The 24,355-nt window shown below is 57.0% G+C and overlaps 1 protein-coding gene across 5 annotated transcripts in view; it reads left to right on the top strand.

The window, feature by feature from the left end:
* The first annotated feature begins 6,680 nt into the window (after nucleotides 1–6,680).
* The window catches only part of LOC123843731 (autophagy-related protein 101), a 35,971-nt gene continuing 18,296 nt past the window's right edge, over nucleotides 6,681–24,355 (top strand). For 2 of the 5 annotated variants that reach the window (XM_064591216.1, XM_045873391.3), the window contains exons 1-2: nucleotides 20,207–20,362; nucleotides 23,162–24,039. In XM_064591216.1, the coding sequence (XP_064447286.1) occupies nucleotides 23,164–24,039 (876 nt within the window). In that variant the 5' untranslated portion in view covers nucleotides 20,207–20,362; nucleotides 23,162–23,163. Of the gene's footprint in view, nucleotides 6,839–10,974; nucleotides 11,097–12,915; nucleotides 13,118–14,130; nucleotides 14,404–20,206; nucleotides 20,363–23,161; nucleotides 24,040–24,355 lie in introns of those variants that run through there. The other 3 variants (XM_064591219.1, XM_064591217.1, XM_064591218.1) reach the window with 3 other exon arrangements.

Here is a 24,355-nt window from a genome sequence, read left to right as displayed (position 1 = left end):
TCTTTCAGGGGAATGGGGCGCTCCCATCCCAGGGAATTAGAACCTCTTTACTCCATGACTCCAGAACCCTCTGACAGGTAGGAACCCCCCAACTGGAGACATGAAGGAAATTTTACAAAATCTACAGAAGGCAGGTGGGTTGCCCAACCTTCCTGATGATAGATTCCCTGCTCAGTGATCAGATAGGCACACACAAACACACACATGCACACACACACACACAGAGCACTGCTCTTCTTGGTGCTCACGTGTGGGGGCAGGACTCCCCGCCAAACTGCGATGGCAGCACTCTCTGGAAAGCCCTGCCTGTGCCGACATACGGGCCATGACTCTGCCACCCTCCTTGCGTGCCTGGGGGTCCTGGACTTCTGGGCCCACGCAGGAGGCACAGGAGAGACAGGCCCCAAAGGTGCACCCGAAGGTTAAGGGATACCCACCCCATTGCCATGTAAACCCATATGGGAGAAGGGCCTGGCCTCTCCTATTCTCCTGTCTGCCTCCATGTCTCTCCAGGAGCTCCCCTGGGAGTGTCACCGGTAACTAAAGCTGGCTCTGCTGGTGAGAGCAGGAGGAGGTGTCGCTTGGCAACAAGGACAGCACGTAAGATCCAGCTAATCTGGGTTTGCCCCAGCAAGCAGCTGCCTGCCTGCTACCCGCAGACCCCCAGAGACAGATGCTTAACAACTTCTACCTATTTCCACTTCAGGAAACCTCACGTTCTAGGCGAGTTCCAGCACACCCCAAAGTCTGGGCAGGGAGGACACTTTCTCCCCATCCTTCCTATCCTCCCTGTCCCTATCCCTTTTCTTGAGTCCTATCTCCCTGTAAAAAATCTACAGACCTCTCTGGGGATCCCAGGCTCTGCTGCAAGCCAGGAAATTCGAGGCAAATCAGTTCACCTCTCTGAACCGCACACTCCAATCTGGGAGCCAGTAACTAGCAGTTCAGTGCACATGGCCTGGATCCTAATCCACGCCCTGCTACTTCTCAGCTGTGTGACATCCGGCACGTTCTTTAACCTCTTGGAGCCTCGGTTTCCTCAGTACTAAATAGTACCCACCTTAGAGGGCTGTTGAAAGAAGGAAGAGACAAAGCAAGGAAGGTGCTTGGCCCGATGCCTGGCATGCGGCCCTGAAGGATTGGGCCAGGCACTCCTCTCTGGCCTCACGTCCCAACACTCTCCCTCAGTCACTGGGCCCGGGCCATTCACCTTCCCCTGCTGCTCCAGTGAACCAAATTCTCTTGGCGCTCTGGCCTTTCTCACATATTGTTCCCTCTCCCTGGAATACTTGCTCCCCCCCCCCCCCCCCCCCCCGCCCCTGACAAATACTCCTCAGTTGAAAAATTACTTCCTTGGAGAAGCATTCCCTTACCCATCACCCCTTCTAAATTATAGCTCCTCATTAAATATCTTGTTGGCATCCTGCATTTAGTTTTTTCACTCTCTTTTTTTCCAGGCCTCAAATGATTTACTGCACAGTACGTCTTACCCAACCGGCTGCCCCTGCAGGGGCAGCCCTCTCATTTTCTCTTTAGGGCACTTAAACTCCCTATTCGAAAGATGGTGTAACATTAGTCTCCCCCGGCTGGGCTGTAAGAATCTGCGTGGGAGGACAGGGGCTGTGTCTTTTTCGTTCTTTACCGTGTCTTCGGCCAGAGGGTTTGGCTTAGGTGTTCTCCAAAGTACGTTCTAGCTTCCTGTATCCCTTTCTTCTTTTTTTTTTTCCGGGGGTGGTGGTGGTGGAGAATCCAGTAGGCTCCAGGCCCAGGAGGCTTGGTCTCACACCCCTGAGATCCTGACCTGAGCCGAAATCGAGAATCAGAAGCTTAATCGACTGAACCCCCCCAGGGGCCCCTGTATCTCTTTATTTCTTATTTCTTCTTTTTCCTCATCTCCAAGTTGACCTAAATAATTTTTGCATCATTTCTTAGGTTCACTGAATCTCCAAGAAAAGGGGTCTCACCGGAAAGACAGCTCAAGAATGAAGGGAGTTTACCCTTAATTCCACTCCTTTCCGCAGGGGACTGGCTGGACCAGATTTGGGATGGCTAATCGCAAACCAGCCTCCTACAGACTTCGGGACCGCTCTTCTGCCTCATCGCGGGGCGCCCCCACCCTCGCGAGGGCGTCTATTTGCATACACCAGGTCCGAAGGAAGCAAACGCCCAATGGCCGATTTGCATGCAATCGTGCTATTGGTTGGAAGGGCCGCAAGGTAGCCAATGGTTTGCGGCGGAGTTTACCCCGCGGCCGCTCTGCACCGCCCGGTGATGTAATGGAAGCCTGGCTGGAGCGCCGCGGGCTCCCTCCCGTCCGCTTCGTGACGTAGCGGCTTCCCCGGGCCCCACCCGGCCCAGCCCGGCCAGGCGCGCAGCAGCGCGGCCGCCCCCGGGAGAATGGCGTGGGGCACGGCCCGGGCCGCAGTGTTGCAGCGGGGCCCAGCCCTGTTCCTTCCGGCCTGGCGTTCCGGTCCCGGCCCCAGTGGGAGGGCCCGCCGGGCCAGGTCTGATCTCTGGCGACGTGGAGAGAAATCTGGAAGCAGACACCAGAGCATTACCAAACTCTCCTCCTTCGGGAGTTGATTACCAGCCTCTCGCTTCGTAAATCACGTAGATCTGTAACATTCTGCATTTGTTTACAACGAGCCTTTTGATTTTGTAATCTAAAAAATAAAGTTATGGAGGATTTCTGCTTGTTTTTAATGAAGAGCCTGGCTTGGATTTAGAGGAAATCTTGGTATTAATTCCAGCTCTGTCACTTCCAGCCTGGTGACCTTGGTCACTTTTTCTTGCCGGCCCTGACAGCCTCTCATGGCAACCAGGGAAAAGCAAATGTTGAGGCACTTTCAGAAAAGCACCCAGCCAGGCCTCCTCACCCTTATGTAATTCAGAGCACGTAACCCCGTAACCCCACCCGGATGGTGTCCCTGGGAGGCCCCTGATCCCTGGGAGAGCCCCAGGAAAGCCCTGCCCTATCTTTGTGTCCCCATTTCCCCCCTTTAATTGCTCCTAAAACCGGGAGGGGAACCTCAGCGAAGTCTTTCTTGATTCTCAGGACGAGGAAGGGAACCATGAAGGGAATCCCCTGTACAGCCCCTCTCCTCTCTCAGGGCCAGGGCAGGGGAGCCTCTTCTGGGCCTGAATGGGCTGGGGAACCCCCTTGACATACTTTTACCCCCAGCCCCAGTGGGCCAGGATGCAGGTGAGGAGCAAGGGTGTCTCCCTGACTGGGCGCAGTTGGATCAAGGGTTTTTGCTACTATGAGAGGGAGGGGCATGTGGGGAAGACCACCAGGGGTCTGGCTGATTATCTGGGTCCTGGGGCTTTCCACCCCCACGCTCTCAACCCTGCCCCCACCCCATCCATACCTAAGAACTTCCACGTGAGCCTTTTTCCTCCATGCAATGCCCTCCCTTCTGTCTTGCCTGGTCCTCTGCTTTCACACAGTGAATGCCCCATGTTCTCTTCAAGGGAGGCCTCTCAGATTAACCCTCCAGATTCCTATCCCAGTGCCAGCTGGAGGACTCTTGGAGACCATCTTTTGGGCCTTCTGGCAATGTTTTCATAACTATTCTGTGTCCTGCCCCCCCCCCCCCCCCATCAGACTAGGAAGCAAATTTTTGCAGCAAGATCTTGCCCTACTCCCTTAGGAATTTCCCAGAATGTGTGACAGCATAGGTCAGGGGGCCTGTTTTCCCCTCTAGTCCTAGCTCCTGAGCCATGCAGGTGGTTGGACTTCTCTCTTGTCAGTTTTCCCATCTGCAAAAGGGTTTGTGTGGTAGTTCCTGGAATTTGTGTAGCAAGAAGAGGGGCTAGGTATGAAGGAACAAGATGGCGGGTAGAAGCTAGAGCACTGGTCTGGGAGTCAGAAAACCGTGGCTGTGGTCCTGGCTTGGACACTGACCCCCTGAGTGACCTGGGTCAAGGAGGCAACAAGGGGGCTGAGATCTGCTGGACATCTGTAATGACACCAAAAGGTGACATTGCCTCCATCACCTCAAGTCCTCAAATAAAACATACCAGCTGGGCAAAGCTAGGTGAGTGTTCTGCATCTGCAGATTCGAGACAAGTTCCCCAGAACAGCCTTCCCCCAAGGCCTCCTATATGGAAATAGCAGGTCAGCTATGCTGGGCCAGACTCCTTGCTACATCTTTATATCTACTACCAAAGATACACTCTTCATGACAACTCTGTGACATTGGTATGTTTTCATCTTCTTGTTTCTTTTTTTTTTTTTTTTAAAGATTTTATTTATTTATTTGAGACAGAGAGAATGAAAGACAGAGAGCACGAGAGGGAGGAGGGTCAGAGGGAGAAGCAGACTCCCCGCCGAGCAGGGAGCCCGATGCGGGACTCGATCCCGGGACTCCAGGACCATGACCTGAGCCGAAGGCAGTCGCTTAACCAACTGAGCCACCCAGGCGCCCCATCTTCTTGTTTCAAATGAAGAAACTGAGGCCCAGACAAGGTGAGTAACTTCTTGGAAGTCACACAGTTGGTAATAGTTGGGACCAGCCTCTTTAACCTATGCTCCTTCTACCACCTCACCCTGCTATCAGAGGCCACACACGTGTGTGTGTTTCGGCATTACATATTTCAGTATATATTTTACTTGATTATAAAACAGGAGAATATATAATAAAGCCAAGTTGTGCTAAAGTATTTATAGAAGGGAGAGACCTCTGTGGGCTGGAAGCCTTCATGGAAAAACTGGTAATCAAGCCTTTTCTTTTTCTTTTTTTTTTATCCTTCCTGTCCAAATAAATGTATTTCTCCTACACAGGCAAATATTTTTAAAATGTATTTCAAAAGTTAGATTTCTGGAAGAAGAAAAAGAGAGGGTGGGGGTAGTGGCTTCTTGAAAACACCCGTTTGGAAGCAAGGAGCTGCTGGGGTAGGAAGGAGAAGGGGGAGCTAGCCCCAAGCCCCCTCCCCGCCCCACCCCCCGCCACCTTGCCATTTTGAACCCTGTTTCTTTATTTCTATGTCCTCCTAATACTTGAGTCTGGGAAAGAAATGTAAAAGTTCTGAGAAGAACCTGGATTTTGAGACAAACCAGAGGTTCTTGGGATCATCGTGAAGAATGAGAGAAAGGGGCTTCTGAGTTGCAGCAGTTTGGGACAGGTCCAGAAAGGGATTTCTGCGGGTGGGCAGGGGGGTGGGGAGAGGAATGTGGCCCCTGGAATGAGGGCTGAGTGGGGGTGTGGGGCCTCTTTTGGAGAGTTTTGAATGCAGAAGCGATTCTTTGCTGCGTGGGGCCTGGCCTGGGTGCTGGGGATTATGATAACATGCTTGTAATTTAAGGTGGCTCTAAAAATGAGCAGGGCCTGGTGGCTGGGGCAGCAGAGCCCAGGACTGGGGCCCTGCCGAAGGGCTATTCCCCAGTAGCCTTGCCTGGCTGGCCATACAGGAGCAGACACTGCAATCCCACCCCACCCAGTAAGCCCCCAGTCCCACTGCTCCAGCCTTGGCCTGGCTTCCCTGAACCAGCCACTCTTAAGTCGGAGGCCTTTGGGGGAGAAGGATTTGCTCTGGATGAGGTAGTTCTCTTCCATTTCCAAAGAGTGTTCCAGTCAGGTGTGAGAGAGAGACCTGAGTCCTCCCACTCCCAGGAAGGTTCTTACTGAGGAGACCTGTGCTTGGATACTATGGCCAGAAGAGGGTGGGCCACTCACTGGCTTCCTGGCCACTGTGGGGAACCTCTGTGTATTTCCTATACTAAGCACTCTTGTGGATTGGGGGAAGTCTGACTCCTAGAGGGGAGCAAGGAGAAGACAGTGACTACGAGTGCCTACTGTGTACGAAGCACCTCCGCCGCCGCCGTTCAATCTCCTGATAACCAGAGAAGGTGGGTATTGTTATCACCCAGGCCCAGAGAGGTGAAGTGACTTGTGGTTGGTCACACAGTAGCGTGGGAACAGCTAGATCAGTGAATCCACCACCAGCCTTGCCCCAGCCTTGGGCTCCCCGCCTCTGGGAATGCTTCTCTTCAGGAGAAATTTTACCCTCCCAAGAAGTCCCCTCTCTCTGTCTAAGATGCCATCTTGTGTGGAAGCTGGGCACCCTGCTAGTTGGGTTTCTTGCCCTTGGGGTGGCATGCAGGCCAACCAATCGATGCTGGTGGGGGTGCCCAAGACTCAGAGGGCCAGGGCCCTGTCCTCTTAAGCTAGCCTAATTGCTGTGTGACCTTGGGCCACCGCGGGGCCTCTCTGGGTCTCACTTTTCCCATCTCTTCTTCCGGGGAAGCCCCGGGTAAATTTGTAACTCAGCTCCAGCTTTGCTGCCTCGGAAGGTGCTAGCAAGGCCACAGAACCCTCCCCTGAAAAACAGCTCCCGCACCCCAGCCGCAGGGAGGCGGATTATGTAACTGGGTGTGCGGCGTGTGTGTTGAGGGGGGGGCGCGGGGCGGGGCGCTCGCGGCTATTCCGGGCGCCGCTATTTTTAGCCCCATTGATGAGGCTGCGTCGGCCGCCGCCGCCGGGATTCCGGAGACGTCAATGGGCGCGCGTCACGGTCCCCGCCCGCCCACCGGGGGAGGCGCGCCCGGGGCTGGGACCGCGGCGCTGGCGGCCGCGGGCTGCGGGGGCGGGGGGCGCGGCCGCCGCCGGAACTGCGGGGCGGGGGGCTTCCCGGGGTGGGGGGCTCGGAGTCGCGGCGGCGCGGCTGCAGGAGCGCGCGTGGCGGCGGCGGCGGCGGAACTGGTGGGGGCCCCCGCGCGGCGCCCGCGACCCCCGGCCTCCCGGCATGGGCGCCCCTGCGGTGCGGAGCAGCTCCCCGCCGGCTGGTGCGCGACCGCGGAAGGCGGGGGTGCAGAGGCGAGCAGAGCTCGGCGGGCCAGGTGAGGGGGGGCTGGGTGGGGAGGGGAGGGGGCCCCCGGGAGAGGCCCGGGAAGGATGGGGTCTCCGCGTAGGCAGTGGGGTGGGCCGGGAGCCACGCTGGGCGTCCTGCTGGGGATCGGGGCTGTGTTGGGTGCGGGGAGGGAAGGACTGGATTCCCAGAGGAGCCTGCTCGCTCAGAGTCAGCCCCCGAGTGCGGCGGCCAAGGCTTTCTCTCCCCGGCCCGCCAAGGGTGGGGTTTGGCCCGCGAGGGGCGCTGGAGGTGGCCAGGCAGGAGAAATTCCTTCCATTTCCCCGCCGGCTGCGGGGAATGGGTTCCAGGAGTTCGGGAGGGGAGGGACCAGACTCGCCCTGTGCAGTCCCTTCTTGGGATTGAATGAAGAAATCGAGCCAGGAGAGGGTCTCGTAGAGTCAGGAACGGACCTGGGATTAGAAATGCTGCAGAAGTGGCATTTACAGTGAAGCCTTAATTTGGATTGGGGGCTAGTTAGTGTTCGGGCATGCTGGGAAAAGGAAGGCTGGGCAGAGGTAGGTGTCTTCGTAACAGTTGTGCCCAAAGGGTGCTGATGGATTAGGGGGCTGATAACAGCCTGGACAGGGACTTCAGTGGCGGCTGCAACCGTGGTCCTACACCCACTCCAAGTGAATGTTTAGATCAGTGACTTGAATGAAAACTTAAAAGGGAAGCCGGCTGACTCTTTGTAAAGGCCTAGAGCCAAGGGGAATGACAGGATAAAATCAAGATTCCAAATGATGGCAGCCAGGCAGAAGGATGGACCAAGATGAACAAGATGAACAAGATGAATGTGACTGATTATAAATGTTGGGGCCTGTGTTGGAGTGAGGAAAATTAGCTCAGGAGTTCAGGCCTAGGGGCGTCTGGGTGGCTCAGTCGGTTAAGCGTCTGCCTTCTGCTCAGGTCATGATCCCAGCGTCCTGGGATCGAGCCCCACGTCGGGCTCCCTGCTCAGTGGAGAGTCTGCTTCTCCCTCTCTCTCTGCCTGCCTCTCTGCCTACTTGTGTTCTCTCTCTCTCTGTCAAATAAATAAATAAAATCTTAAAAAAAAAAAAAAAAAAGGAGTTCAGGCCTAGTGCCTGGCTCTAAGGCGCAGAACCCAGGGTCCGGAGCTTCCCACTTGCTTTCTGGTGTTAGCTGCCAAACTGCTCCATGCAATCTGAGACCTCTACCCACTAGAGGAGTCTAGGAGGGGAAGAGGGATGCCTGGCCCGGGGCTCCCTGGTCGGGCCCCCTGGGTCCTAATCCTGGCTTTGCCACTTCCTAGCTGTGTGACCTTCAGCAAGTTGCTTAGCATTTCTGTGCCTTAGTTTCCCCATCGGTAAAATGTTCATTATAGTAACCTCTTCCTCATAGTGTTGTGAGGCTGCAATGAGAAAGTGCATGTAAAGTGCTTAGTAATGTATCTAGCACATGGTGTTCAGTAAATATCATCTGCTGTTATTATGCCCATTTCTGGTTGGGGACTTGGCCAATGCAGAGCTTACATCCAGGAAGGCATTGGGGCTGCAGAGGGTCTGCCAGCCATGTCCTGTGGTGAGGAGGAGTGTAGTTAAGAGAAGACAAATACTTGATAGGAAGGAGGGGAAGGAGGTTTCCGGTGGGCCCAGGCAGAGCTGGGATCCAGGCCCGGGGCTCTTGGAGTCAGGGTTGTAGCTCAGCATAGGGATGAACCCTCAGACTTTGGATCTGCCCTCCAGTGGAAGGGCCAGTTCCTTAGCTCCAGCATTCTCCCCACCTCCTTCCAAGCAGCTGGCTGGTCCGCTCAGCCCAGTTCTGATGCAGGCACGCGTGAGTCCACTTCTCCCACATTCCTCAGATACTTCCCGAGTACCTACTAGTGCTGAGCTCTGTTTGGGAGACCAAAGACAGCCGAGATTGAGACAGATGAGTGAACAGCATTAGTCCTGTGGAGCTAATAAAAATAGGTTAATAGGTGGTGGTGGCGGGGGTGTGTGTGGAGCCTCTCCAAGGAGGTGGAATGGGACTGGAAACCTGATTGCTGAGAAGAAGCTAACCATACAGACATGCTGGGCAATGACTTTCTCGGTAGAAGAAACAGCCAAAGCAGTGGTCTGACGGGGGAAAATAAGCCCATGTGCTTGGAGTACTGCAAGGGAGGGGGAGCGAGAACGGGGTCCTGAGGTCTGGCCTGAGGTTCCCACGCCATTTAGGGGGCATCACACTTTTCTCCTCCAAGCCCCCTCGGCCCTGGGTTCACCCTCTGCACAGTGCTGAGTGTAACTGACCTTGATTCATTCCCCCATCAGAACCTCCTGGGGCCCAGAGATGTAGGTTTGCTCCTTCTCAGATCTCCTGTGGTTCATGGCTCACTGCCTGGCTCACAGTAGGCCCTCAGTCAGTGCTCGCGGAGGGAACTTTGGTCTGAGACAGGAGAGGGGTTCTAAGATGTTATGAAGCACTTTCTGGGCATGCCCTGGGTCGCCGACTCTGGCCCCTACTCTCAGAGACAGGAAGACCTGGGTGCTCAGGGCCGGCCTGACTGTGGTGGGAGGTGTTGGCCCTTCCTGCCCTTCCTCCTCAGTTGTGGACTGGTAGGGAGAAAAGGGAAGGTTGTGGAGGGGAGCGCGGGGCCTTACTGCGGACCTGTTTCTGGGGTATGGGAAGATGACAGTGTCATTCTGGGAAGCAGGTGTAGCCCATGGGCTAGGGCAGGTCTGAAGCCTGATTTTGCCTTCTGTGAGGGGCTGGAAGCCCTCTGGGTATTCTAGACTTCTCCCTTCCCTTTCTCTCCTGCCACCTTTACTCCCTGCTCTCCATTACACCCACAGGAGCATGGGAGTGCTGGTAGCAGTGTGAGAGGAGAATCCAGGTACCATGGTCCAGAGTAGCTTCCATTAGCCCGTGGACCCTGGGGCAGAGGTCAGGAGGGCAAGGAAGCCCATCACCCACCCTCTGGGGCCCTCCTCCTCCTCCTTACTCCCTCTACCTCCCACCATGGGAACATCTGCTTCTCTTTCCCACACCTCATCTTGGCCTGTAGGGCACCTGGTCCTGCTCTCACTCTGGGGCTCAGTTGAGAGAGGAGAGGGCTGAATTAGGGTGGAAGAAGGGAAGGCAAGATGTGGGGTCTGGAGTACCCTGGCTGAAGGAGGCTTTGGCACTGGTGAGAGGTCGGACGAGAGCTTAACAAGGCTGGAAGGGTGGTGCTCACATTTGGCTCACGGAAGTGGAGGCCAGGTGCCCAGAAGTGGCTTGAAATAAAAACCAGGGTCTGGGGCTGGCTCTGATGTGTCCTCATTTAATTTCTCCTGATAATGGTAGTGCTATCATATATGTATCTGGCACTGTTCTATGTCCTTTACACGTATGAACTCATTTTAAGCCCCACCATATCTCTGTGGTTGTTAATTTCAGAGATGTCAATTACAGATTGTCATTTTCACAGTTGAGGAACATGAGGCACAGAGAGATTTTGTAACTTGCCCAAGATGACAAGTGACAGAGCCAGGATTTGAACACAGGCATCTGGATCCAGCGTCTGTGCCCTTAACTACTTCGCTTCAAGCTGGGTCTTCGTGTTTGGGGACTGGACTGCCTTCACAGAGTATTTCTTGGGAGTCCCCATTGCTCTGGTTAGAAGGCTGAGCTGCCTGAAGATGGGGCGATTGAGCCCCTGCCCTGTGGGGTCCTCTGAGGCTTTAGGGGCCAAGTTGGAGCCTTCTAAGGAGAGAGGGGTATTTTGCCCTGTCCGCACAGTAGCTCCCTTTTCTCTGCCTACAAAATGCCCTTTTGTGCGCATCAGGGCCAAGTGCTGGACTGAAGCCCCCCGCCCCCTGCCCCCCCCGCGCCGACAACCCAGGAGTGGGACAGGAGACTGAGGGGCTGGATGCTGGCATGTGTCTCTGTGGCCCTGAGATGGCCCAGATACTGTCAGCAGTTCCTGATCACGTCCCACATCCCCAAGAGCTGTTTGCCTGGGGTTCTGTGTTGCCCCCAGGTTCTGCTGCCCAGCCAAGGGAAGTCCTTGGGCTGGCTTGTTGCTTCTCATGGCCTGGGTCCTGCCCCTGTTCCTACTCCTGTGTTTCCTGGCTGTGCTGCCTCCAGGGAATGTCCCTGCTGACTGGTTCCTCCGCACTCACACTGATTCTCCCTCTGTAGGCTTCCACCATGGACAGAAGCCAGCCCTGGTCCCTCTCTGGTGTCCCAGCTCCTTCTGCCAGGCCCTGGGGGCCCAAGGGATGGTTGACTGTTGTCCGAGGTCTGTTGGTTCATCCAGACTGGTAAGTGCTCTACTGTTGTCCTTTGTACACCTCTGTACACCTCTGGGGCCTTCAAGCAGGTCGGACTGGGGGGCAGAGGTGGGTGTGGAGCTGCCCTAAGCAGATGTGGTTTCAGGGACGGAGGGGGAAGCCCTGCAGAGGTGGCAGGGGAGGTGCTGCTCAACTTGGGGAGATCTGATTTCTTCAGTGATGGAGGTAATGTGGGGGTGGGGAAAGGGGACGCCTGGCTTTCTTAGCAGGATAGGCTGGGGGACTCTGGGCCTGGGGCGCATAGGCTGGTGTGGGAGGAGAGGGGCAAGGGTGTGGGTGAATGACTGCTGTTACCAAGGCAGCATATGTCTGGTGCTGATGGGGTGGGGCTGGATAGCTCAAGCAAGGCTGGGAGTATAGCGGGGCCGGCAGAGGGAATGGGAAGTTGGCTTGTTTCTAGGGAGGGCACCAAGGGAGTGCATGAGGGAAGGCTGGGATCATCTGCCCCCTAAAAGGGCGATGACCACCCCCGTCCTACTATGGTGGGTCTGTATGGGGAAGATCTTGCTGACAAAGGGTGTGATAGACCCTCCACGATTCACCCAACATCCTTGAGGGGGAAAATCTCAGACTTGTGGCCGTGGCCAGAGGGATTCTAGGCCATCTAGTTCACCTTCTTTTATGGATGAAGAAACTGAGTTATAGAGGGGAGAAGTGACTTTTCAAGATCCTATGGTGAGGACATGTAGAGCTAAGCTTAGAATCAAGGTCTCCCAGAGGCCTGGTCGGCTGGTGGAGGACACACCTTCCTTGCCTGAGGACGCTTCTGGAGAAGATCTGGGGGTGAGGGGTGGAGTGTAGGAACGGAATTTCCACCAGATCTTTCCCATGGGATCTCAGACACTAGGATGGGGCCAAGGGCACCGCAGTCCCGGTTACCATGTTTACCTGAGAGAGCTGGAGTTCAACCTGGCACCCTGGCCAGGGGCCTGTGATTGCCTTTTTCCTTTCCAGGAACGGAGGGCTGTCTCCGAACCACAGCCCCCTTCAGGCCTTGAGAGATCCCTAGATGAAGGAGGAGCTGGCTCTGTATTTCCCCCGGCTCCCCAGACACTGTTGCCTCATGGGGAGTGGGTGTTCAGGGCACAGGGAGTCCCATGGAGGTGGCTGCGATGGGGGAGGCCGGGGTGGCCAGTGTGAACCTGGGTGGAAGGAGGGGAGGCCCTGGGAAGCAGGGCCTCCTGTTCCAGGGGCTGGGCTGGGTGTGCACCTGGCTACCTGCTGGCAACCGGCTCCATGCCACAAACCTTGGGCTGGGGGCAGGGAGGGGAATTACCGTAAGTGGGAGAGGCAGGTGTCCCTGGTCAGCCAGGGATCTGGACTCGGGAGGCACGTGAGTGAAGACAGCAGCGGGCCAGATGGCTTCCCTCAACCTGGCCCCCACCTCTACCGTCAGCTCAGACCGCCTCCTGAGTGCCCAGCCTTCCCCTCTGGGTACAGAGCGGCCCCCGTGGGCAGAATTCCGTGTGTTCAGCTCGTTGTCTGGGTGATGGTGGTGACTGGGTGGAACTCTCATGCCATATCCACTGCCAAGGCCACCCCGAGGGGCTGCCAACCGGGGCCCCGTGAGTGCTAGAGCTATTGGTCTTGTGACGTGGGCACCTGTCTGCCAGGCCCGGGCACGAGCCCAGGGTCACGCTCACGCCGGGGCTACCGTCAGCTGACTATTTTGGGCTCTTGCTGACCTGGGCCAAAGTCAGGCCTCAGCCAAGAGGGCCCCGAGGCAGCTCCCTCTGTCCCCAGAGGCCGGCTCTGGTTTCGGCTATATAAACAGAGGAGGGCATGCTGGCTTGGAGAGAGCTCCATGTCCTAAGTCCGCTCAGCTGGTGCACAGCCTTGGCCGGGCAGGCCGGGCTGACAGGGCAGTCCTGTCTCTTTCCACAGGGCTCCCTGAGGCTGCCCGGAAGAGCCCCTGACCAACCACAGGATACTCGCCTGGTGCGGTTGTCCAGGATCTCTGAGAGTCTAAGCAGATCGTGAAGAGACAGCTGGTGAGTCTTAGGGATGGGGAAACTGAGGCATGGGGGCTGGGCTGTTTGGATCTTTTTCCATTGTGACCATCTGTGTTGTGGTTTCTTTGGCCTTGAGAGGAGGGGGGCAGAGGAGGAAACGGGTGGCTGACCTTCCCGAGGAGTGAGAGTAAAGCTTGACCTGAGTTGGGTGGTGGTGGGAGTCACATTTGGGAGCATGCCGTGATCAAGAGCTGGGAGACGTGGGAAGAGACAGGTGCTGCCATCTCTCTCCTTCCTTGGAGATTTCCACCACGCTCTGGGGCCTCCTCTTCTGTGACCCAGCCTGGATGAGGCACTGGTCGCCTCGGGCTGGGGAGGGACGCTGGAGTGAGCTGGGTGGCCATCGGGGGACCTCTGCATTGGTCCCTGAGGAGGGTCCCTGAGCCTCCCAGCTGGTTGGGACTCGGGGACTTGGCTAGCCCTCAGCCCCTGCCCTGCTCTCCTTGCCTGGCTTCCCAGCTGGTCGTGGTGTCTGCGAAGCAGGGCTGGAGCGAGGTCTGGCAAGTCTGCCAACCATCTTGCCACAAACACGCTCCCCGGGCCCCGGGCCAGGAGCTGCAGCCCAGCATGGAATAAGTGGCAGCCCCTTGCGTGGGAGGCTCTTGTGCTCTCCTTCTCAGTTCTCAAAAAAAAATTTTTTCCCCTTTCTGAACGTGAGTCTCTAAATGAATCCAGAGCCTGTGACTAAAAATACTTTAACAATAGGAAAATGCATCAGTCTTTCCGGCTGGGGCTCGTTATCAGAGGGTTTTTATTTTGGAATTTGAAATTTTGCCCAAGGAGCCTGGGTGGAGACCTTGGGCAGGGGCAGGAGAATTTGGTGGGTGGTGATGTTCTGCAAGGTGGTGGGAGGCCCTCCAAGGGTGGAGGAGAGGAGCTGGCCAGGAGCTGAGCAGACTGGGGGGCATGGAAGGAGGTTCGAGGAGGGTGCAAACAAGGCATAGACCGACCTTTCCCAAAGGCACTCCATGATCTTGTCTGCGTTTTTTCAGCGCCGTCTGGCTCTTCTTCCCGAAGTCTGATCTTATTCTTTTGTGCTGTCTGTGAATGCCTCCTAGCCTGAGAGGGAGGTGAAGGTCGAGAAATCCCTGGACTAAAGACAGCCTCTGTGGAGAGAGGCCTGGCCTCCTTAACTCACAAGCTTTCTCCAGAGTATTAATTGAGCACTTGCTGCATACAGAGTCTGGAATTTTCCCAGTGCTGCGTGGAGCCACATCTCTGGGCACACTCTCATTTCCTTCCACTCAGCCATGGAGGGGGAAGAGGTGGGGATGGGGTTACTGTTCTCCAGTTCTTGAAGAAGGGGGTGCTGGCTCCCCAGTCTAGCTGAAGACCCTGGTATCTCCTTTCCCAGCCTGCCCTCCCTGCCCCAGGATCCTGCTGCAGGTCCCTAGAGTTCAGCTTCCCAGGCAGGGTTCCATTTCACTGGTAAGCCTCCCTCTTCCCTAACCAGTTGAATTCTCACAGCCCTGGGAGTGTGATGTTGTCTGCACTGGGGAGATGAGGAACGGTCTGGGAGAGGGCAAGGGACTGGCCCCAGGGCACACACCAGGCTTGCTGGCTCCTGGTCAGAGATGGCTCTGGGAGCTCCTCCATCTTTTGTCCCTACTGGGGTTGGGGTGAGAGGCAGGGGGCAGTGGCTTACCTGCCCACGTCCTTGGGAGTCTGTTGTCAAGGAGGTAACAGCATGTGTGGTCGTGGCAGGGCCTGGGCAAGGGCCAGGAGATCAGAGTCAGAGGCCTGGGCCCGACCCTGCATCCCCAATTGCCAGAGCTGTCCATGGGAAGCCCCCTGGGTAGTAGGTACTGCTTCCTTGCCCACAGCACAAATCCCCCTACCCACTGCCAAGGCAGGAAGAGGAAGTGGCCAGGTCAGGGCTGGCGATAGGTCCTGGGGCCGAGGAGGGGAAGCTCCTGTGGCCACTTCTCAGCAGGAGGAGGCAAAGCTCACTCCTTCTGCCCACCACGCGGGAAGGGCGTGGAGGCCTGTGGGTGGGGATGGTCTTGGTGAAAGTAGGGCAAGTTCCTGCCCTCTGTTAGGGGGTGTGGAGGGTGGCGCCGCCCGGGGGGGGGGCAAGTGTGGGAAAGGGGCTGTGCATTTCCACTTCCTCCATCCCCCATTTACCCAAATGAACGATGGTGGACATTGACTGCCCATTTGGGGCCTGCCCTGGGCTAGTTACTATTGAAGATGCATGAAGGCCCCCCCCTGCTGAGGCTGGGGAGACAGGACTTTGCCCTCATGTTCACACATAGCTGGAGGAGGGATGAGTCAGCGCATAAGTCCCCGGGCCCATAAGGTCTGACTTGGAGGGGCAAAGGCCTAGTGAGTGCTTCAGAAAGCATCCTGTGTGAAGGCCCCTTTCTAATGGGAGATATGGCAGCCTCTCCTAACCGTAGCTGTGCCCTGCGTGTGTCGATAGAACAAATACATAATGGGAAACAGGCACTGTTCTCCGATTTCAGCAACACACACTTGAATGAATCTGTACTCGATGAATTCCAGCAGCATCTGCGTCCATGTGAATAAGTAAGTCTCGCCCGTTTAGGCGTGGCTATTTTTTAAATAAACTTTTGTTTTTGAAAATATACATACAGAAAAGTGCACAAATCTAGGTGTGAAATCTTAAGAGTAGAGTGTGCTGATTTTTCCAGGGTGAACACACCTGGCTGCTGATCGTTGTCCAGGTTGGAAACTGGAATGCTTCCAGTCCCACCAAAGACCCCCTCATAGGCACTGCTGTTTTCAGTTTACAGGCTCTGTGTGTGTGTGTGCGCGTGTGTGCGCGCGTGTGCACTTACGCACACCTGGTTCCGTGGTGCACTAAGAAGCCCCAGTCTGCAGCCCACAGTGGGGGCCGTGGGTCCAGCACAGACCTGAGAGTTAGGGGACCTGCATTTGAGTCCTGCCCCTGAGCCTCCATCTCCTCGTTTATGGGTCACAGTTCTAAACCTGGAAGGTTGAGGGGAGAGTTTAGTGGAAGAATCCATGCGAAGTGCTGTGGACTGAGGTCTGATCCTTGATTGGTGTTCCCCATAACTCCCCTCACCTATGAGAAGGCTGGGGGAAGGGTATGGCTTGAAGTCTTGGAGGATGGGCAGGATTAGAGCAGAAGGGAGGAAGAGGGGTCACTCTGCCCACTGAATGGTGGGAAGTTTCATCCAAGGTCCTTTTATGGGAGCAGCGGGGAGCTGGGGGTAATGAGGGCAGGTTGGTGCACTGGGCCAGGCTGTGCTGTGGGAGCCTGGTGTGGACTGTCGTCTCATCTCCAGCGCGACATCTCACCCTGCGCTTCTTGTGTTATCATGGTCCTGCCTTACCTTCTGGTCCTTGCCTCTAGTTTTGGCTCTCTCTCCCACTATTACCTCCTTCATCATTACCTGTCCCCTCCCACCCCACACCTCCCCCCACAAGGGGCTGTTCACTTTGACCTTGCTCTTGAGGGCTGGACTTGGAGATCCCTTGGGAGCCTGGGACCAGCTTACGCTCCAGGCCTCCCACGGTCTGCATTAATTGTGCCTTTCCCCAGAGTTCCACCTTAGCCAGATTCCACTCTTCTCAGAGCCCCAGGACACCTTGGAGGGCCTCTGGCCAGCAGGGATGAGACCCTGGGTCCCAAAGACCCTCATGCCTCTCTCCCCTCTGCCTTAAGGTAGGTGCTCCACATGGGTGCCTGAATGGGTGGCCCTGGCTGTGCTCCCACAGAGGGACTCTGCCTTTTTCTCCTTGTTTATTTTCAGAGCGCAGTGTCTACAGACCCTGCAGCATCCCTGCCTCCACAAACATGGCCAGGTGGCCGCTGTGGTTGCCTTCCCCTCCCTCTGCCTTTGGGGCAGTGAGAAGGCAGCCTCCAAAGCTGCAGTATCCTGGCGAGGTGGGGCCGGGGCTGTAGGCTCACACCTGGAGGCTAATGCTGAGATTTGGAGATGCAGGCCAGGGCCTTGGGCAGCTCCTCGCCACACTTAGTTCCCTGGGGCTCCTGGGTGGGCTGGCCTGTGGGAAGGTAGGGAAGGTCTTTGTTGCTTTTTACAAATGGAAAGTGGTGGGGAGGACAGGGGCACTAGGGCTCAAGGCTGGCTCAGCTCTCAAAGAACTGGTAAGACTGGGCTTGAGCACAGATGGATCAAGCTGCAGCTAATACACCTGTTAGGCTGATGCAGGATGGAGGGAGCATTGACTTGGCTAATCATATTTTTCTAACATTAATTTTTTTTTTTTTTTTTTTGAGGAAAGCCCTACTGGGGTGGAGGGAGGCATTCCAGAGTGGGGTGACGGGCTAGGTGGGAAGCCAACTCATGATGTGGCTGGGGCCAGCTTCACCAGCCCAAACTTGCTGTGTACTTCTGAGCAAGGTGCAGCTCCTCTGGGAACCCTTGGGTCCTAATCTGCAAAATGGGAGGATGTGAATGATATTAGCAGTTTTATCTTTTTTATTATTTTTTCTTTAAATACCTACTTTTTTAAAAGATTTATTTATTTAGGGGCACCTGGGTGGCTCAGTTGGTTAAGCGACTGCCTTCGGCTCAGGTCATGATCCTGGAGTCCCGGGATCGAGTCCCGCATCGGGCTCCCTGCTCGGCGGGGGGTCTGCTTCTCCCTTTGACCCTCCTCCCTCTCATGCTCTCTGTCTCTCATTCTCTCTCTCTTAAATAAATAAATAAAATCTTTAAAAAAAAAGATTGATTTATTTATTTGAGAGAGAGAGAGGAAGCACGAGCAGGGGGAGGGGCAGAGGAGAGGGGGAGAAAGAGAAGCAGATCCCCACCGAGTTTGGAGCCTACCACGGGGCTCCGTCTCATGACCCTGAGATCACGACCTGAGCTGAAATCAAGAGTCAGACGCTTAACCGACTGAGCCACCCAAGTGCTCCCTGTTAGCAGTTTTAAAGCCTTTTGGGTGTTTTTTTTTCTTCTTTCTTTCTTTTCTTTCTTTCTTGCTTCCTTTCTTTGTTTCTTTATTTCTCTCTTTCTTTTCTTTCCTTTCTTTCTTCTCTTTTTCAAGCAGAATCTATGCAAAAGCCCAACACAAAGCAAAACAAAACTTCGGTGTGAAGTGGAGTGGGGATCTTGGACAGGTCCCATTGTATTATTCTGCCCACGCTTCACCTTCAGCCAGGTGGCCTTGAAGGGTGTTTGGAAGATGGTTTGGGAAAAACCAGAACTCTCCAAAGACCGGTCCACGTTGAGATTGTATGCTGAAGTGGGGGCGTTATGGCAGGTTCTGGCCAGATCACCGAATGAGATTGGGGTTGCATGAAGACTACTCCACTGGTGGCAGCAGGGGGATTTGGAAAGAGGAGACAAGCTGGTTGAGGGGCAGTTTCCTTATTGGGTGTGGGCAAGGAGAAGTGGAGGTCACTGGCCTCACTCAGCTGGTCTGCTGTCTTCATGCACCAGTAAGGCGTGGGCTGTGGTTGGCAGTAGGAACGGGGATCCAAGAGATGTTCCAAAATAGAATTTCAAGAAAAAAAAAAAATGAGAAGTTGCTTGTGGGGCATCGGGGCAGAGATGGGGCAGGGAGTACAGCGATGACAAGCTCTCTGCAACGGATGAAGTTTGAGATGCTGGCAGGACCTTTGAGTGGGCAGAAGTGAGGGCTGGAGACAAGGGTGTGGGAGACCTGAGATGGGAGGTGGGAGTGGAAGTGAGGAACAGGAAGTGCCTCGGGTAGGGGGAAGTGCTGTCGGGTGACCAGATTAGGTGAGAGTGGGGCCACCACTGCAGGCGCAGTGGAAGCAGAAACTCTTCAAGTTGACTTACTGGGGAGAAGGGGGCTGAGTGGGACGGTCTCTTCTCCTTGTAAACATTAGCATCACTTCCCCTCTCTCTTACCTAACAAGTGCGGGCTCCCCAGGTTTGGGGTAGAATGGGGGTGGAGGGGTGACAGCCAGATCAGGGAAGGTTCTAGGTGGGCTGCAGCGTGGTCTGTGCCCTGATACAGCCCTGGCCGCCCCTTCTTGCTCCATGGCACAGGTCAGAGCTGCTCTCTCCACAGGTGCTGGAAGTGAGGTAGGAGTCATGGACAGGGGAGGGCGTGAGAAAATCCCCTACAGATGCAGTCAGAGGTCCCGGCTTCCACCCCAGTGGGCCACCACCTCGCTGTGTGACCTTGAGCAAGTGCCATTATTTCTCTGAGCTTGTTTATTTATAAAATGGGGAAGAGTCGGCACAAATTTGACAATATTTCTCAGGCTCCACCCGGTTCTGAAATTCGGTAATTTCCCAACTATAGTGCACCCACCCTGTAAGGGACTGGGAAGAAATCAAGTTCAGCGTGTGGAGCGGAGCCCATTGGCCCATCTTGGGCCTGGCAAACCCCTGCCTTGGGAAGGTACTTTGCATTGGGAGAGTAGGGGGCGGAAACGACGGGGGTGGTCGTGGGGGGCTCTGACGTTCCTGGGCCAGTCTCTCAGCCAGTGACCCTGCTGGGGAAGACGGGTCAAGTGCAGTGGCTGCGCCTTGGGCTGAGGTGGGGGTGCAGGCTGTCCGGGGTGTGTCCCAGAGTTGCCCGCCCCGGCCCGAGCGGCAGCCCAGCAGCGGCAGAGGGCGACCCCCCAGGGCTCCAGGAAGGGCTGGGAGAGTGCAAAGGCGGAGCCGGGCGCGGAGGGAGCCGGAGGGAGCGGGCGCGGTCGTGGCTCCCCAGAGCAGCCGGAGGCTGCAGAGATCCGAGTCCGGGGAAGCCCCGCGGCCGCGGCTCTGGAGCGCCCCCTTCTCGGACTCTGGCCCTCCAGGCCGGTTGTTTCGGACCCGGGGGCCCCCGGGCCGGGTCCTGGGTCCGGCGGGGGGGGGGCCTCGGGAGTCCGGGAGCTGCTATTTTTAGCCGGCGCGGCGGGCGCGAGGGAACTATTTATAGATCAAACAATCCGCGCTCCCTGCGTCAATGGAACCCCGCGTGCGTCACGCGCGCAGACATTCCAGGCCCCCTCTCGCCCCGCCCCCTCGGGCTCCCCGTCCCGCGCCTCCCCCTGGCCGCCTCCCGCCGGAACCGCGCCGCCCCCCGCGCCCTTGTATGGCCAAAGCTCGCCGGGCCGCGTGCGTCAGTGGCGCCCCCGCCCCTCCCCGTGCGTCACGGAGCGCTTAAGAGGAGGGTCGGGCTGGGCCAGGGAGCCCCAGTAGCAGAGGCTGCGGAACTTGGGGGAGTGTGTGCAGGACCGGGGGAGCGCACGCGGGACCAGACTGCGACTCGGGGTGCCGGTCCCGGGCAGGGGGAGCAGGAGCCGGCCAGGTAGGTGCCCCCCCGGGGGGGGGGGCGTGCATTTCAGCAGCGCTCTCTGGTTTCTAGGAGCGTTGCATGAAGGCGATGGGCGTACGCGCGGGCAGAAAGGATGTGTAGGGTCAGCGTGCAGGAGAGCGGGTGTAGGGTGCAGCCCTGGCGTCAGAGGAGAGCTGTTGGAGCGGGATGAGGAGCTTGATCGGACTTGAATCTACTGGGCGCGGGGGTGGGGTGGGGGGGTGTCTGTGCAAGGTGGAAGCCGCAGGGGGTTAGAGTTGGCACCAGGAGCGGGGACTTGTTCAGTAGGAGGCTGGCTGTAGTTGACTTTCCAAGGGTATCCGGTTGGCACAGGGCGCCCCGGACTGAGGTGCTGATGGGGTCTCAGTACAGCGGGGGAAAAGATAACACAGAACTTTAACTGCTAGGATCCATCGGACTCCTGCCAGGATTGGATTTCCAAAAGGGTCTTCTTCCTCCCGGCATGTCCGCCTCCTCCCCCATTCCCTTAGTTGTTTTCTTAACACTTTAGAGGCTGTGGTTTAGGTTGCAGGGATCCCCAAAGTTGCTGCCTGAACTGTATCAAGAGACTTCTGGATTGCTGAAGGAAAGGGACAGCATTGGTGGCTGAACTGTGGAGGGGTACTGCTTGTGTTTCACTAAACGAGTCTTCTTAGGTGCGGGGTCTCTGGAAGCACAGGGAAGATTGTTTTAGCTGTAGCTTGGATCCTGTGTATGTGTGTGAGAGAGAGAGAGAAAGAGAGAGAAAGAAATGAGATGTAGAAATCTTGGTCTTTGGAGAGCCTGGGTGGGAGTTGCTAATGTTGGAGTCTCTGGTGTACTACCTGAAGGATACTCCCTCACACTGTCCCAGCCCCACGTGCTGATCACATCTGTGCCCCCCTCCCCCCAGTCCCTGTTGGCTCATACAGGTGGGGTGCAGCCTGAAGCTTGTTCAGCATAACAGGTGCAAACCACCTTGTTGCCAGGACCTGCCTGAAGCCGGATTCTCCCTGCTCCCTCCTTCAACCCCGCCTCTTCCTCCTCCCTCTGGGACTGCTTCTCCCCCACCCCCCTTGACGTTAGTGTAGGTCCGTATCTGGTGTACCTGCGCGGAGGTGGGGGGGGGGGCGGATAGGCTGGTGGGGGTTGATCCGGATGTGGGACGTCCAAGTGGAGAAACAGGATTTGAATAAAGCTGGAACACCCAGCCTTATTCCAGGTGGCTGCCACCTCTCCTCCACCCCAAACCCATCCCTGCCTAGGCTGTCTTCGTGCAGGGAGACGTGGCGACTCTTACCTCTTGCAGGTGCACTCTATCCCGGGTGGGTGGTGCCAGCGCTTCGAGGGGCTCCGTGGCCTGGGTTGGTTGTGGGAGTGTCAGGCCAGGGGTGGAGCTGCCCTGTCCAGTGTCCATGGAGGTGGGAGGAAGGCTAGAACCAGAGGACTCCCTGGGCTCTTGGCCAGGAGGTGGTACCAGCCTTTGCCCCCTCTCTCTGCTCCCTGGGTTATGGCGCTCTCTGTTCCAGCTTGCTTCCTTACCCAGCCTCCCCCCCCTGACTGGGAGGGCCAGAGCTGTGCCGACCCCAGGCATGGATGTGGGATGGGGAACTGGCCCAGAGCCTCTTCTATGTTAGTTTTTGACCAGTCTGCAGACTTAAGGATCCCCCCTCAAATGGTGCTGTCTCTGCTCCTTCAGGCTTGCCATGATTGAGGGTATAACCAGCCCTCCTTGCCCGAGCTCCTGGATTCTTCAGGGCACAGATACTCCTCAGTGGAGGGACCCAGGCAAGGACAGGATGTCTTCCATCTGCTCACCAACAGGCTCCTTAAGTCTGCTGGACTCAGAGAGTTCTCTTATACAAATAATAAGGGGCAGTGCTTTGGGGGTAGCAGAGAAATTCTTCTTAGGGACTGTCCATTCTCCTGGAAGTCCAGGGGGGCCGTTCTGTCCTCCTTCTGGCCCCTATTCAGCCTCCCTCCAGCATACGGCCTTTAAAGGTCTGGAGACCAGTTACTTGATCCTCTGGGGAGCTGGGGACTGCTGAGGAGGCCCCGGCTCCCTTCCTTTTTGCTTTTGGGAGCATCCCAGGCAGCGCCGAGTGGGTGCCCATCCCCAGATGGCAGGACTGGGGTGCGCGTGGGAGCTGCAGCCTTTGTTCAGTGTGTAGGGTGGGGGCAGGGATGAGGGACAGGCTTCTGGCCGCTTAGGCCTCTTGCTTGGGCAGCTGGGCCTTCACTCTCGGCTTCTCTTCCATTTTCAGGATGTCCATCCCAGGCACTGTGGGGGGAGGAGGAGAGGGGGTTTTGCAAGGGCTGGGCCATGCCTGGGAATATTCCCAGAGGGCCAGGTTGGAGAAAAAGCATATCTGCACCCAGAGAGTGGGCTAAGTAAGGCTTTGCCTGGCTGCCTCTCCCACCCACCCTTCTCCCAGCCCCCACCCACGCCTTATTGGGTGCGGGAGGGCAGGGGGCTGGAGGAACACAGCTTCCCCCTGTTTCAGCAGAGAAATGCTGGCTGGATGCCTTCCCTAGGGTTCCCAGGCTGACTGGGGTGTGGCTGGCCTTCCAACTGAGCCCACTCTTGCTGGGCCACTGCCCAGGGGCTTTGTGACATGGGGATTGAGATGGTACTCCGGCTGGGGACCGGGGTTTCTGGGCTCTTTAGTGGGCCATGGTGCTAACGCCTCAGTGTCCTGTGTCTGGCTGGGATTCCTGCCGCCTGGCTACTCAGGGACCTAGACTTAGAGGTCAAGGCTGCAGGCTTCTCTCACTGACTCTTACTCCCCCAATCTTGGTCTCCTCCCTCTTCAGAGATGCCCTGTATCCAAGCCCAATATGGGACACCAGCACCGAGCCCAGGACCCCGAGACCACCTGGCAAGCGACCCCCTGACCCCTGAGCTCAGCAAGCCCACCATGGACCTGGCTAGCCCCGAGGCAGCCCCCACGGCCCCCACTGCCCTGCCCAGCTTCAGCACCTTCATGGATGGCTACACAGGGGAGTTTGACACCTTCCTCTACCAGCTGCCAGGAACAGCGCAGCCGTGCTCCTCGGCCTCCTCTTCGGCCTCCTCCACATCCTCCTCCTCGGCCACCTCCCCTGCCTCTGCTTCCTTCAAGTTTGAGGACTTCCAGGTGTATGGCTGCTACCCTGGCCCCCTGAGCGCCCCCCTGGATGAGACCCTCTCCTCCAGTGGCTCCGACTACTATGGCAGCCCCTGCTCAGCGCCGTCCCCATCCACGCCCAGCTTCCAGCCACCCCAGCTCTCTCCCTGGGATGGCTCCTTCGGCCCCTTCTCACCCAGCCAGACGTACGAAGGCCTGCGGGCATGGACAGAGCAACTGCCGAAGGCTTCCGGGCATGCCCATCCTCCGGCCTTCTTTTCCTTCAGCCCCCCTACTGGCCCCAGCCCCAGCCTTGCCCCAAGCCCCCTGAAGCTGTTCCCTTCACAGGCCGCCTGCCAGCTGGGGGAGAGAGAAAGTTATTCCGTATCAACGGCTTTCCCAGGCCTGGCGCCCACTTCTCCACAACTTGATGGCCCAGGGATGCTGGATGCGCCCGTGCCATCGGCCAAGGCCCGCAGTGGGGCTCCGGGTGGAAGCGAGGGCCGCTGTGCTGTGTGTGGGGACAACGCTTCGTGCCAGCATTACGGGGTCCGCACCTGCGAGGGCTGTAAGGGCTTCTTCAAGGTACTGGGCTGCCCTGAGTGTGGCTTTTTATGGGAAGTGGGCAGGACTGGTCTCTTTTCCCAGCAGCGTCTCCGTGGTGGCCCCCCTGGGGTTCTCTTCCCAACTAGTCCTGCCCTTCAGGGAGGGGTTGCATCTGCAGGGGGGCCACCCTCCTGGGGACTCACAGATGGCAGAGGGCCGCCCGCAGAGGGGTGGTGAGATACGGGCGAGGGTGCGGGCTACAGGGGTGCCCCCGGGAGGGCACATGCTAATGGCCAGCCTCTGGTTTTCCTCTGCCCGTCCTCCCCAACTCAAGGTCCTGGTGGGAAGGGGGCCC

The sequence above is a fragment of the Mirounga angustirostris genome, unplaced genomic scaffold (genome assembly GCF_029215605.1).
Source record: "Mirounga angustirostris isolate CCGP_5_RB_7025 unplaced genomic scaffold, mMirAng1.0.hap1 SCAF_5, whole genome shotgun sequence".
Classification (NCBI taxonomy): domain Eukaryota; kingdom Metazoa; phylum Chordata; class Mammalia; order Carnivora; family Phocidae; genus Mirounga; species Mirounga angustirostris.
This window is presented reverse-complemented; position numbering and strand designations above follow the sequence as displayed.